Source organism: Peromyscus eremicus, chromosome 2 (assembly GCF_949786415.1).
Source record: "Peromyscus eremicus chromosome 2, PerEre_H2_v1, whole genome shotgun sequence".
Classification (NCBI taxonomy): Eukaryota; Metazoa; Chordata; class Mammalia; order Rodentia; family Cricetidae; genus Peromyscus; species Peromyscus eremicus.
The window spans coordinates 117,537,589-117,552,984 of record NC_081417.1 but is presented as its reverse complement, the minus strand read 5'-3'; the positions used below and the strand labels follow the sequence as shown (position 1 = coordinate 117,552,984).

The window sequence follows — 15,396 nt, the reverse complement described above, 5'->3', positions numbered from 1 at the left end:
TAATTTTGTATCTGTTTCATTTTGGAAAAACAGTATCAAATCTGACAAACTGGATTGTAACTGGAAAGGTCTGAAAATTCTTAAAACCATTATTTTCTCATAAAAATCAATATTGCTACCTGTCAATAGTTATTATAGATGTGACAATATTTCAAAATCACCTGGCCTTTCCTTTCTGTTGACTTAATGAAAACAATGGAAAATCTTATAGTGCACGAGAGTAATAGAACAGGATTCTATTCAGCACAATACATTTACGCATTTAAGCTAACAGTAAGTCTTTGTTTTGCTTCAAAAATAATTTTGAAAATTATAGCAAATGCACACAAGCTTGCAGTCTGAGTATCATGCTGAACTCCAGAGGCCCCAAATTATTTGTCCATAGGTATAAGTTTGAAAAAAAAATATGTTTATAATTCTTTATGAATGCTTTTACCACCTGGATAAGAAACATGACTTGGTTAACTACACACACTTAAAAATTCATTAGAAAAATCTTAGCAAAATAAAATGAAAGCTGACAGACTCAGAATATCAGTTCCTCTCATAAAAGTTTACCAACTGTACAAGTTAAGAAAATTATACAAGCTTTTTGTATTAAGAAAGGACAGCTCAGTCAAGACATATGTACTGTAAAAATCTTTCAAAGGCTACAAAGAATCTGGAAAAATACAGAATGTATTTCTTAAGCCCAGATAAGAATATGGAAAGACATCATTGATGTCAACAATTTTACAAATACAAACCTGACTTGGTTTATTTTTAAACTTCTACATATAAAAATCATGCTAGCATAACCTTCAGGATTCATGAGGGTTTCCTTAGTTCAGTTTGTAAGGAGAGAAAAATGTCTGTTGTAAAGACATTTCTAGATAATCAAAAAATTGGTATTGAGCAGAAACCCAAACTTGTCCCCCCCCCTCCCCGACTATTCTTCCTCTTAAAAATAAGGAAAAATTACCTTTTAGTCAAATTTATGATTAGTATCTCAAATGAGAAGGTACAGGTAAGTCTTTGGGTCATTCAAATTTACCAATGTTTTTATATCCTTAAAGAGGTCTTCAACAATTTGAAGTAAAAGAACTTGCAAAAGGTGGAACTATGAATCCCATTTCTTAACGTGAGGACTCAATTCAAACACCAAGATTGAACCAACTACTTCAAGGAATCAGCTTTCTAAAGGTCACCCACCAACCCTGAAAATTGTAGTCACACCAGAATTTACTGCAAAGAAAGTAACACAGGCCTAGGACTTAGTCGTTTGTGTTTTCATGTTCCTCAAACTTCCCATGCGAGACTGCCTCCTGGAAGAACTCAGACGAAGCCGGACTTTCTTTCCCACTGCTGTTGACCCGCCGCCTTTTGGCAGGCCTCTCATTTTTTTCATCACAATCATTTTCATTTCTTGCAGTCATATGGGCAAGTTTTGGGTCAGTGGTCAGGTTATCTGCTTCATAACCATTAGTGTCCATATCAGTATGAAGTGGTTTCTTATTTCCACCTGTTGGTCCATTAACATGTAAGCCTTCAACTTTTACTTCTTCTTTGTTTAGTATTTCACCTGGTCCATTAGATGACACACCTACATTTGGAGAAAGATAAGTGACACTTAATGAAAAAAGCTAAATTCATCAACTATTCTAAAATAGCTGCTATAACAGGAGTTCTCACTGAGGAACAAGGAAAGCACCAAATCTGAACATACTCATGGTGTGAAGTGCAGCTCTACTGCTTAGCAGGTGATACCTAGCCAAGTCTTCGCAGGCTACCCATCAGTTTCCTTACACACCACGAGACCCAAAGCAAGAGCATGTTACACAGTCATTGTGAAGATAAACTAAAGCAATGGATTTTAAGGCATAGAACAGAATCAGACATATAGTAACAGCATCCTAGGGGGCTGCAGAGATGGCTCAGTGGTTGAGAATGCTTGGTGCACTAAGAGGAGGAGCCGGGTCCAGGTCCCAGAATCCACATGGAGGCTCACAACCTGTAACTCTACTTTCCGGGATCTAACACCCTCTCCCAGTTTCCTCAGTTCTCATATACATGGTACACAGACATATATGCATACAAAGCACACACATACACTAAATGAAAAAAAATATTCAAAGAAGAATCCCAAGTATTACTATGTAGGAACATACTGACTGACATTGTTCCCACAGGAGATAGGATCTGAAACATGGAAAGTCTTGAGATCTTTCTGGATTGCATGTAGCAAGTCCCTATTCTTCCACAACAGGCAGGAAAAGTAAAATTATTCTAATTAAAGCAAGTAGCAGAAAGATCAAGAGCTGACTACAAAATGGAACACAAATTTTAGTAATACAAAGCCCACTCAGCACACATCACTGGAGATAATGAAATCTTAATTATGTGAAAAATATTCAACATAAAGGATGGGTCTCAAAGATCATATTTTCGTCAAAGAAAATAATTTTTCTCAGTTCAATATGTATCCAAATCTTGAACGCATACAAGAACTATGTATCATATAACATTAAAGAATTCTGTACTAGCCTGTCCAAAAAGCTAAGTTAAACTGATCAAGTAAAAAATAACTAACATTATTTCAGTGCATTAAAGTCCTTTATATAAAAGAAATTGTAGAGACCCAGAGAGGTTTTCTAGTGAGAATTTACTCAGGGTCAGAGAATCTGAGCTTGCTTTACCCAGCAGGGCTAAATAAGGGGATGATTTGACCACAGGTGCGGTTACTAGGTGTTTGGAAGGGTCTACACTTGGCTGTGCAGTGTGCTTTGAGCTAGCAAGGGGGAGGTCTTTTGCTTTGCCCCTTGGCATTGTTTTAAAAGCCCTTTTGAAGAGGCAGAAGTGTGCTGGGTGTTGACCCAGGTCCTCCTGAAGCTATTCTGTGTTTGTCTTTCTGCTCTTTGCTATCTTTTTATCTGACATTTCTTATCCTCTCTCCTCCTCATAGGAACCCTTTTAAAAGGTGGCAGCTGGCCTCCCACAAGAAATAAAGATAAAAAATTAAAAAAATATATATAAAAATTAAGATTAAAAAGTTCTAACCTTTCTTTGGAAAACCTGAAAATCCCTATTGTACTTCTCTGATGTCTTCTGAGCTAAACAGCATTTTCTAGGTCATTTGTAAAAATTATCTTACCCTAATAGTGCTTTCTCATAGAAGAAAGGGTTGCCTTTGTAGGATGTTAAAAACAGACAAAAGGACTGACATTCTCAACTCCCTGAGCACCTCCCTCAGGTCCATGTTCCAGTCAAACTGCACCTCAAATCTCTATAAAGGAAGGGGCAGCTGACTGCAGAACAGCAGTCTAACAAGCAGTCTCAGACCCATGCATGGCTGCTGAGACCCACATCCTGTCTGGCCAGCTTATTCTTCAAGGGATAAGTATAGAAAAGGACCATGAAATGAACTAAGTAATAAGTATGCAACTATAGTGAGAGTTTGAGGTCAAAGCTTTGGCATTTTCTCTAGTACGTTCTCCATGGCTCTCCCCAGTTTGAAAGTTTTTAACTCCAGTTTCTTCCCCACAAGGATGCTGTAGAATCATGCTTGCTATTTTCTGCTAAATAATATTCTTCTTACTAGGGACAATTAAAGTAGAAATCAAAATAATTCTTGGAACAGCTCTTACAGATGGTCCTTCATATACTCTGAATGAAGAATGCTTTCATGTGTGTGTGTGTGTGTGTGTGTGTGTGTGTGTGTGTGTGTGTGTGTGTGTAAATGGTTCTGCAGAACACCCAAGCCCAGGCTGAGAGCTGCTTTACATGTGCTCACTTTTCAAGGGCATTATGCAAAGTCAAATATTTAAAATTCACTTATTAATCTACTTTTTGTCTTTACAATTATAGTTCATGTTACAAGTTCTCAAACTATTTGAAAAATAAATGTGTTTCTGATGCCTGGATTTGTCTAAAAGTTAAAGCAGTACTCATATCTAGGCATTATCCCACTCAGGTAAGGAGATGCTACCAAACACAAATTTACTGAAAGCAACGATCCCTGTGTAGCTTGCTTCATAGATTTCAGTTTATGATGTCACTAAGAACTCTGTCCAATTACTCTACGGAGTGTGTTTGGATGTATGTGTGCTGATCTTTCATGTTTATATTTTCAGACTCTAGAGTTTAAAGTAAATTCCCTTGAGCCATTCTATGTGTCCGTCACTATGAATAACTAGGTGTATTTCCTGGTTGCTTACCATTTTGATTACTATTGCTGATAGTGCCATCTTCTTTCTCCGACTGGCTGTTACTACTATTTGATGCAGTAGGGGGAGGGGATGGTGCTCGGCTTGAAGCAGCACTTTCACTCTCATCCAAAAGACGATCCATGTAATCCCTTAAGATTAAGTTAAATAATACAATTATTTCCTTAAATAAAATGGTGAATGTTAAAATTAGTTGAGTTAAATATATATTCCACTGTCAACACATAACGTCCTAATTGTACCAGGATCTAAACACCGACTTCGGAAGCTTCTTTTGGCTATGTATTTGAAGGGAGATGTATGAAGGTGCTACACTAAGGAAAATGTAAAAACTTTAAACTGTGCACAGAAAGGCTCAAAAGTGCTCAACTGACGCTGGAGTGTGTGTATGTAAAGAGGTGAGGATGATGTCATTGGGGGTACAGGGTGATTTCTGAACAGATGCAGACTAGTTTTCAGATTCCTGAAGGCAACACCTGAAGGTGCAACTGAGACCTAACACAAAGGATGATCCCTGACAGCCACCATACAGATCAGTTTTCTGCCAGATCTGTACCATAATGGGTTAAGTCCTGGGCATATTTGCTGGTCACCTATCAGTATCTTGTTGCAGACAGGCTTATTTATAACTTCATTACTACTTCCTGAACTATAGTTGAGGATCACTGACACTGGGCTGAGGTTAGAAAAAAAGGGCTAAATACTTGTCTGAGGGTTGCTATTTTAAAAAATGAAATGCAGATAAATCCCATGTGTCATATTTACACACATAGTTATTGTATTACACATGAAAGTGACAGACTGTGGCCTGTGGGTTGGCTGCTGTTTTTGTAAAGTCCAACTGGAACATGGTCATACACCTGTAACTCCAGGACTGGATAGCAGAGATGTTGGATACCTGCAGCTCACTAGCCAAGCCAGACAGTCAGGGCAAGTCTTGGGTGCTGTGGATATCATTCTGTATAAATAAAACACTGATTGGCCAGTGGCCAGGCAGGAAGTATAGGCGGGACAAGGAGAGAGGAGAATTCTGGGAAGTGAAAGGCTGAGTGGGAGAGACACTGCCAGCCCCTGCCATGACAAGCAGCATGTGAAGATGCCGGTAAGCCACGAGCCACGTGGCAAGGTATAGATTAATAGAAATGGGTTAATTTAACATATAAGAACAGTTAGCAAGAAACCTGCCACGGCCATACAGTTTGTAAGCAATATAAGTCTCTGTGTGTTTATTTTATAAGTGGGCTCTGGGACTGGCGGGGTTTGGCGGGAGCTGCAGAGAAATTCTCCAGCTACACTTTGGTTCCAAGGAAAGACCCTGTCTAAAAAAACTTGATGGGTACTTCCTGAAAAACAACACCCAAGGTTGTTGTTTGGTGCACACACAAAACAAACATGTATCACAGAAACATACTGTAAGCAGAAACTGATCAACATAACATTCTTGACATTATATATGTAATGGCTTTTACAATGTTCCAGCTCTGTGCTTTACACTGTCATTAAAAAATCAACCAAAGAACCAATTGAAGCACACATTAATAGGAACAGGTAAGATGACTATCAACCCTTTGAGAAGCTAAGGCAAAAAGAATAGGCACTAACTACATGAGAAGGAATTACTAGAAATAAACAAAACTTAGAGGGAATGAATATTGGAGGATTTAAAAAGCCATTCAAAAGAAAGCTAGATGAAAAGACATCAAAATTATGTACAATTTTTGAACATGGCAACGATACTGTGAAAAACAGTAACCATCATCTTTATATTAATGTAATCCTAAATGCTTAGAAAGGAAGTCAGGTAGAACAAGTCAGAAAGTTAAGAGTGCTCAAGTTCAGGTAACTGGACTTTTAAGAATTATTTGGAATAGCCATAGCTCCAATTTGAATGTGGCTCTCAATCCCTCCAGGTGGTAACTAGGGGTCAACTGTAGTGGAGCTCTCAGAGGCTTGGCAGGAAGGGCAAATACACTTTAATCTGGTAATAAGGGAAGTAACAAAACTGAAAAACTTAACAAGGACTCTTAAGATAAGGCACTTAGTCTAACGTGAACCTAAAAACAAGGGGAAAGAAATTCACAAGTGTTTCTTTAAAGCAGTGGTTCTCAACCTGTAGGCTGTGACCCCTAGGGAGGGGGGGGTGTTAAACAATCCTTTCACAAGGATTGTCTAAGACCATTAAAAAAGACAGATATTTACATTATGATTTCTAACAGTAGCAAAATGACAGTTATGAAGTAGCAATGAAAATAATTTTATGTTTGCAGTCACTACAACATGAGGAACTGTATTAGAAGGTGGAAGCACTAGGAAGGCTGGGAACCACTGCTCTAAGGCATTACATATGTCTTATACAACCACTTTAAGATAGAACCATTAGCAGAAAATGCAAGCAGGTCAGAAATAGTTCTTACAGAAAATCACAATTTCTCACCACATGAATAATAACGTAGTCTGGTCATTACCTCTTTTCAATTTTTACAATTTATTTTGTAAGATAGTGTCTTGCTATGTAGCCTCACCTGACCTGATACTGACAGCCCAAACTAGATTCGAACTCATGGAAATCCTCCCATCTCAGCTTTCTGAATGCTGAGATTACAGGTGTGAGATACCACACCTAGCTGGTCACTGCTTTTTATAGAAAGTATAATATACCTGCAAAGAAAATGCTGTAGTTCTTTTAGGAAAAAAAAAAAAAAAAAAAAAAAAAAAAGGAAGACAAGGCAGACAGACAAAGTTCAGAGAAGCACAAAGGAGTAAAAGTAAATTCCACAAAAGCATGGTGATTGTGCCCCAGGGGAAAACCACACACATCTGTGACTTCATTCCATTCTGACACAAGGCTGGTATTAACACATACCTTAGAAAAAACAAAGTGTGGGTTACTTTAACTGTGGTCTGTCCACCTACAGAAACTTAACCTTAGGAGAAATTAAGATGTTAAATACCTTCAAAAAGTTTTCAGAAACTGTAAGAGACTATCAGAGAACCTAAAATGATTGGTGGTCCACCCCTGTCTACTCTACTGCACTGGACATCACAGAGCCAACTAAGCCAAGCCCTTAGCACATTCCTCTGCTAAGGCATTCTGAAAAAGAAATGGATGAGGCAGGAGTCTGACCTAGCACAGCAAATGGTATGTCTGTTTATGCTAATGATGACACCTTCATCACATCTAAACGTTTCTGAAATAGGGAAAGGAGGGAGGGATACATCTAGTCCTACATCTTAGAGCTTGAATCCAGAAAAAATAAATTTAGTAAGTACTTAAAGTTATGAATTAAGCTATCAAATTAAATTCATTAAATTATTTTTAACTGCTTATCAAGCAGTGATAAAGTTTATAATGCTCCTTTATATGAAATTCCATTCTAATGATCACCAATTCTGAGTAAGTGGAGAAGAGGAGAGGTAAGGAGTTCACTGTCTTTTGACAAAGGTGGATCACACTCATTTATTCCCTTGCTTGGGAGTGGTGTTGGAGATGAACCCAGGGCTTTCAAAAGACTAGGTAAGCACTCTAACATTAAGCTCTAACCCCAGCCCTCATTTATACTTTTTTTAGTTTATTTTGCTTTGGGCTCTAGAATGCCTGGTCTGAGGAAGTACTCAGTACAGACATCTAGGTATAAATAAACATAACAAAGAAACACTATGGCCTAGGAGTTTGGAAAAATATAATTCAATATACGTAACAAGCACATCATTGTAAAGTAGCTTGAGGACATCTGTACTAGTGCACAATGACCTCAACTACTCACAGCTTGAATGAAGCTAAAAGAACTTCATATGTCAGGATTGTATTTAGGCAGGTAAGACACATGCACAGTGTGATTATAGCTACCATGCCTGTCAATCAGAATGTTAGAGGTACATTACTATTATTATGCATTACTTCTGTAATATTTCCTATAAGATTCAGGACAGCCAGGAAAAGGTATGTCTAACAAACAAGAATATAATTTAACCTGACAATTATCTACATTCAAATCTTGTTTTAGTTCCAAAGATCAAAACAGACTGCACAGGGAAAATTTAACTTCCCTACCTTTTTTATGGCCCTCTACAGGTTATATAGCCCAATAGTTTTTAGAAGTTTGTCTTGGTCCTATTTGTACTATTTTCGAAGGTTAAAACTAAAGCCAGATGTGGTGGTCGTGATGCACATATACAATCCTGGCACTTGGAAGGTTGACAAAATTGGTAAGAATGAGGCCAGCAAGATTTTGCCTCAAAAATAAATAAAATAAATTAAATTAAATATTAACACTGTACTTTTCAATTTTAAGATATCTAATGAAAATCTGCACTCTAAATCTTGGTTTAATGCTTGTTGTCTTAACATGTATAATGGCTTTTTAAAGACAATAAAGTCTGTATGGCTTACATGTCAAGAGACGGTAAGTTTTGAAACTAACAGAAACTGTATTTTGAAGGACTACGAAATTCAAAATTCTTTAAAGAAAAATCCAAGAAAGCTTAGAAAACAACTCACGTTACACCAGGATGAAGATTATATTTCTTTTTTCCAAATCTTGTTTGCTGAGCAAAGAAATCATAACGCTCAGACTTTTTCCACATGTAATAGAATGCTACACATTCACCAACTGATCTTGTTCGGACCTGTAAGAAACAAAGGCTTGTTTTTAAGAATAGTATCCTAACAGTGCCACCTCAAGAAAAACCTCTCAAGTCTGTGTTGGATAGTTTTACGTCAACTTGAAACAAGTCACTGGGAAGAGGGACTCAACTAAGAAAATGCCTCGATAAGACTGGTCTACCGGCAAGTCTGTGGACCATTTTCTTGATTGAGATGGGTGGTGCCAACCCTGGGCAGGTGGTTCCGAGTTGTATAAGAAAGAAAACGGGGCAAGCACTGAGGAACAATACAGTAAGCAGTGTTCCTTTATGGTTTCTGCTGCAGTTCCTGCCTCTAATTTCTACTTCAACTTCCTTCAATGATAACAAGGTACTGTAATGTGAAAGTATACGCCAAATAAACCACGATGTTTTACCACAGCAAGAGAAACACTAAGACAGACTGGAAAAAAAAAAGCTACTCTTTAGTTAATATACATGACAATCAAACATGATATATTATGTATGAAATACAAACAACAGCAACTGTGCTGAAAACTATTCTTTCTAAATCCATTGAGAAAAATAATACTTCAATAACTATATAAGATAGTTAGCATTCTATTTTAAATTCAAAGAGAGCCCCACTCCAGTATTTTACAATAAAACAAGTATTCCTCTAACGCAAATAAGAGTGACAATTAGGTTAAAATGAATCCAAAGAACAAATGCTTTTTACTCACAGATTATCAAGGGAATCTACATTTAAATTCCCCCCCCCCCTCTCTCTCTCTCTCTCTCTCTTTTTGAGACAGGGTTTCTCTGTGTAGCTTTGCACCTTTCCTGGAACTCACTTTGTAGACCAGGCTGGCCTCGAACTCACACAGATCCGCCTGGCTCTGCCTCCCAAGTGCTGGGATTAAAGGCGTGCGCCGCCACCGCTGCCCAGTCTTAAATTCTCTTATAAATGATTTCCCACAATGAAGCATGAAATCAGATCTGAACCTCGAACCTTGTAGAAAAATCAATTCAAAATGAATCAAAGACCTTAATATAAAATCTGAACCTCTGAAATGCCAGAGGTAAAAAATCATAGGTAACTTTTGACAGAATAGGTGCAGGTGAAGCCCTTCTAAAAAGGACTCTACCAACACAAGAAACAAGCTGAAGAATTGACAAAGAGGATTGCTTGAAATTAAAAGCTGCTGCACTCAAATGAAACTATCAGCAGAGTAAAGAAACCACCTACAAAATGCAGAAAACTTTTGCCATCTATTTATCTGAAGTGGATTAATTATTTTGAATATATAATGAATTCTAAAATGGCCAATAAATACCAAGTATTCAGGATCCTTAGCTTTCAAGGAAATATACACTAAAACTGCTTTTAATCTCTATCTTACTCAAGTCAGAATGGCTTTTCACAAAAAATAAGCAACAAGAACAAGTGACAACAAATGCTGGCTGGATATAGGGAAACAAATGCCCCAGGATGTAAAAAAGAGGACACTTACACACTTCTTGATGGGGATGTAAACTGATAAAACTAGTATGGAAATCAGTATGGAGACTCCAGATAAAAACAAAAAACAGAGCTATAATAGGACCCACCTGTTATCCCGAGGTATATACCCAAGGATTCTAAGTCAGCACATCACAGAGATAACTTGCCTACCCATGTTTATTGCTATAGTATTCACAACAGCCAATTAACGAAACCAGTCTACATGCCCACCAACATATGAATGGATATAAAAATATGCAGATACACAATACAATTTTATTTAGCTGTAGAAAAGAATAAGTGAAATTATGACATTGTAAAAAAAAAGATGGATTGAGATCTTATGTTAAACAAAATAAGCCAGACTAAGAAGGGGAAATTCAATTTCTCTTATATAAAAATCTAGACGTAAATTTTTATGTGTATATACACATATGTATAGGATATAAAAGCAAAGGAGACAGAGGTTAAGGGACCAAGAAGATAACAGCATATACATGCCACGATCAACAAAAAATGCTGGTAATCTCCTTCATTGCTACTGCCTTGGAGAGCTGGAGAAGTTGATGGAAAAGAATAAAACACTGCACGCTTCAAAGAGAAAAAGGCACATGGAGTAGTGCTCTGGAAGGAAACAAAATGTTAAAAAAAAATTTTCGGCATTGATTTCATCTACTATTGAGGACACCCTTAACTTACCTAACAGATTTTTTTTTCCCCCTTTCTTCCCCTCTGCTTAAACTTGATTAAAGTTGTAAAGCAGTAAGGGCTTTTAAAAAGTCCTTTCAAGAAAATAGAGAAATGGCATTTAGTGGTTTAGAGTATCCCAAGGTCCCAGGTTCCATTTCCAGCATCCATCCACATGGTGGCTCTCTCTCATCATCTGGTTTCAGGGAACCTGATGCCCTCTTCTGGCCTCCTGAGGCAACAGGCACACATGTGGCACACACAAGCAGGTTAAAATGCCAATCAATATACATTAAAAAAAATTTTTTTCAAGCTCTTTTTTGTTTTGCTTCCTAAAGAATGATTTCAAGTCAGCTGTAATTTACTGACGCAAAAACCTAGACATCTTGGGGCATGCTATTACCACAATACAAAATCTTCATGAAATGAGCCTATGACAGAACTTCAATATTTTCACATTCAACCCTCAAAGAATCACTGTCCTCCCTTTGTGCACTAGAGCAACTAAGCAGAGCACAGGCCAGATGACTCTTAACAGCATTAAAAGATCCCACTCAACATTTATAAAGAAATCAGTTATATTACGATGATGATGATGATGTTTTCGAGACAGGGTTTCTCTGTGTAATAGTTCTGGCTGTCCTGGATCTTGCTCTGTAGACCAGGCTGGCCTCGAACTCACAGAGATCCGCCGGCATCACAAGTGCTGGGATTAAAGGCGTGCCCCACCGTCGCCCAGCCAGTTATTTTCTTAATAAGGCACACGCTGAAACTGTGGCTCATGGTTTCAAGTCAGCTAATGAGTTTTTAAAAGATTTCTGAAGTCACACTGGTGGGGCTTTGCTTCTGTACTTTCAGTTACACTCCAGATATGCCCCCAGAGGTAACCCAACAGTTTGGTTAGTAGTATACAAGAAATACCAGAAAAAATAAAATGTACTTTTCAACCTGCAAAATGGATTTTAAAACAAATTCAGGAACATGCAGTCAGTCACCAGTTAACACAACTTTTCCCCAGAGTGCTGACTGTATCAAATTTGGACATATTGGGCTCCCCACTTTGGACACCAATTGCATTGTCTTAAGTTTTTCTAAACACTCAAACTCCAAGTTTCTCTTCGACTATCAATGTTTTTCTTTTGTAAAAGATATAATTATTTTTAACTATGTGGTGTGTGTGTGTGTGTGTGTGTGTGTGTGTGTGTGTGTGTGGTGTGTGTGTGTGTGTGTGTGTGTGTGAATGAGAGTGCAGGTACCTATAGAGGCCAGAAGTGTAAGTTTTGAGCCACCCACCCAACATTGGCGCTGGGTACCAAATCTGGGTCCTTGGCAAAAGCAGCATTCCTTTTTAACTGGTGGGCAATTCATAAGTAATGCTTGACGTGAATTATAAAAAAGCAACTATATTAAGAAGAAAGTAGTAAATGCAAAGTAAAATTAGCAGTGAATTCACAGGATCTGTAACTCATTTAATAGTGAGTGTGTCAAAACAATGCAACTATATTCTAGCAATAGCTAGAAAAAAACAAAAATAAAAAACAATGAATTGGAGCTTCAAACATATGTCCAATACTTAAACATACAATCTGTACAAGGTATCAGATTTAAAAAAAAAAGTTCTCTTCAAGGAAATATATAAGGCCTAGCTCAACACATTCATGAAAAGTAATGTTCATGAGTTTCTGTATTTGTGCTGAAACTTTATCATAATCTCCCCACAAAACAACCTAATTTTCTTTCCTGTTATATAAAATGGTGGAGTTACTATTATAAATCCTTTCAGAATTCTGTTGTAAAAAAACAACCCCACCGGGTATGGTGGCACACACCTTAATACTAGCACTTGGGAAGCAGAGGCAGGCAGATCTGGGAGTTCCAAGTCAGCCTGGTCTACATACTAAGTTCCAAGACAGTCTTGGACTAAGTCTGTTCTAAGACAGAGTTAGATAATGAGACTCTATGTCCAAATAAACAAAACAAAAGCCCAAAGATTGGCAAGATGTCTCTGCAGGTAAAGGTGCGTGCTATTGACATTACTCACTACACAAAACTGTCTTCTGACTACAATATGTGCACTGTGACACTCATACGCCCCCTCCCACTCTCATGAATAAATAATATAATAAAAATTCCTTGGAAAGAATTAAATGTTCAAACCTGCAAGTTATTATTTAGTTCTTTAGGATATATACTGTATGACTGTTATTTATGGGATATCAAATCATCATGTTAAGTCTATGGTGATAGACACCTCTGGAAAATATCATCTTAAGAATATTAATTTAAGATCATTTAGGACTTAGGTAACCATAAAAAATATTTTTATCATGGGCAATGAGATGGTTCAGCAGGTTAAGGTGCTTGCCACCAAGTCTGACAATCTTGAGTTCAATCCCAAAGTCCCGTGGGTAGACCGACTTCAGAAGGGGAAGGAGAGACTGACTCCAGAGTTGTCCTGTGACACACACATCACACAAATAATTATTTTCACTGAGAATTTGATGTTAAGAATATTTTAAAATTTCAAAATTACTTTAAAGAGGTATTTGCAATTGATAGCCACTGGAAGAGAAAAATTTGTTTTCTTCAATGGAGTGACCAATTCTATTAACCAAACTCAGAGGTAGGCCCCATAATAAGGAGCAGTCAGCTAAGACAAACTGAGACTCCATGGGTGTTGTGTTTGTGTACATGTAGATGTGTCTGTGCACGCGCACCCACGTGCACTTTAGAAGGAAAGAACATAAAATTGATTGGGTAGGATCTGGAAAAAGTTAGAGGACAGGATAGAATATGATAAAAATATAGTGAACGAAATTCTCAAAGAATGAGTAAAAACACATTATTTTAAAAATGTATAAACCTCTTGTCACAGAAAACAGAAACAGCCTTCAGTAATTGCATTTATGCATACACAATCAGAGAAGTTGACTAACAGACTTATAAATGAACTCAATTCTTAAATACAGTATAATGAAAAAAGTCACCTGACAAATATGTCAGGCAGTCTAAGTATGCTTATTCTAATTAGGTGTAAATCAAAAGATTGTAATATTACAAAAACTTTAAATACATCATTACTTACTTTATTAGCCTGGATCAGATGAAAATCTTTTCCATAGGCCTTCAGCCCTTGTTCAAAATTTCTACACTCTTCCTCTGTCCACACAGATAATTCCTCTGACAAAATGAGGGGATAAAAGCAAACTGTTAATATACAATAATGAAACTGAAAGCAAAAATGTAACTTCCTGATAAAAAAATTAAGGGAGTATATCTTACTCCTAAGTGTTAATATTGGCCATTGCAAAAGATACAGTGATAAAAACTGCCGATTTAATAAAAATTGGAATGATTTGGTCCATAACTCTCCAATCTCAAATGTGGGCCACTTGTTCTTTCTCGTTGTGGAGACAAGGTCTTGCTATATTTCAGCCAGGCCTCCAACTTGTAATGCTTCTATGGTGGGCCACTTCTCACAGCTCTCCTCAGTTCTTCTCAGCTTAACTGTCATTAGCCACCTTTCCATGCCTTCAACTTGGTAAGCTCTTTCTTTCTTTGGACTCTACATGGAAATATGTTCTGCCCCCCTACCTCATCTTCTCTCAACAATCTAATTGTTTACTCACTAGTAAAAATACTTTGTTCTCAAAAGTTTCTCCTTCAATTCTCACCTTATGTAGATTATGTCCAGTTACAACAGGCTTTATTTAACAATATCTTCTAACTCTCCTCTGAAGATCAGCAACTATTTTTCAGCCTGCTGCCAGGCCATGAGGACTGAGACTCATATGGTTAGGTGCTCGGAGCTAAAGAGCCTTCAGACGGACGTCATGTAAACAGATAATCTATACAGAAACATATGCCTATAGAAATACATGGACTTTCAGTGCAGTGGAGGAGCCAACGCTAGAGTAAAAAAGGGGAAACTCAGGTTTCAACGACAGCTTTATTGCTCATAAATTACACCTGCCTCAGCCACATTACTTTGGTTCAGAGACATAAATCTCCCAATTCTATTTAGTAATTCTTTATAATGATTTGTGTCTGTTTCCATGTGTTATGTGCACCACAGTGTGTGAAGGGAGGCCAGGTAACTATTTTAGGTAACTGGTTCTTTCCTTCCACCTCTACATGGTCTCCAGCTATCAAATTTAGGTTGTTTGGCTTGAGTGACAACCCCTTTCCCCACTGAGCCACCTAACCAGCCCAGTCTTACAATTTTAAAGTTAGGAAGTAGGTGTTCTGTGATATAGCTCATAGGACTATTATAAAGATCAAAGAAGAAAATCTTTAAATATGTTTTCAACCTATAAGGCATTATATATTTTAGGCTTTCACTTAAATGCCCTTCTTTTGCATAATAGAACAATCTTAATCCCATTCCCTGTAGCAATTTGAATGACATTTGTGCTCTGCACA

General features: G+C 37.4%; 1 protein-coding gene across 8 annotated transcripts in view; it reads right to left on the bottom strand.

Annotated features, from left to right (window-relative positions):
• Positions 1 to 15,396, bottom strand: part of Mier1 (MIER1 transcriptional regulator) — a 57,268-nt gene continuing 41,872 nt past the window's right edge. For all 8 annotated transcript variants that reach the window (XM_059254597.1, XM_059254590.1, XM_059254591.1 and 5 more), the window contains 4 exons: positions 14,060 to 14,154; positions 8,701 to 8,828; positions 4,194 to 4,333; positions 1 to 1,582 (listed from right to left, as the gene is read on the bottom strand). In XM_059254597.1, coding sequence (XP_059110580.1) covers positions 1,254 to 1,582; positions 4,194 to 4,333; positions 8,701 to 8,828; positions 14,060 to 14,154 — 692 coding nt within the window. In that variant the 3' untranslated portion in view covers positions 1 to 1,253. The remainder of the gene's footprint in view (positions 1,583 to 4,193; positions 4,334 to 8,700; positions 8,829 to 14,059; positions 14,155 to 15,396) is intronic.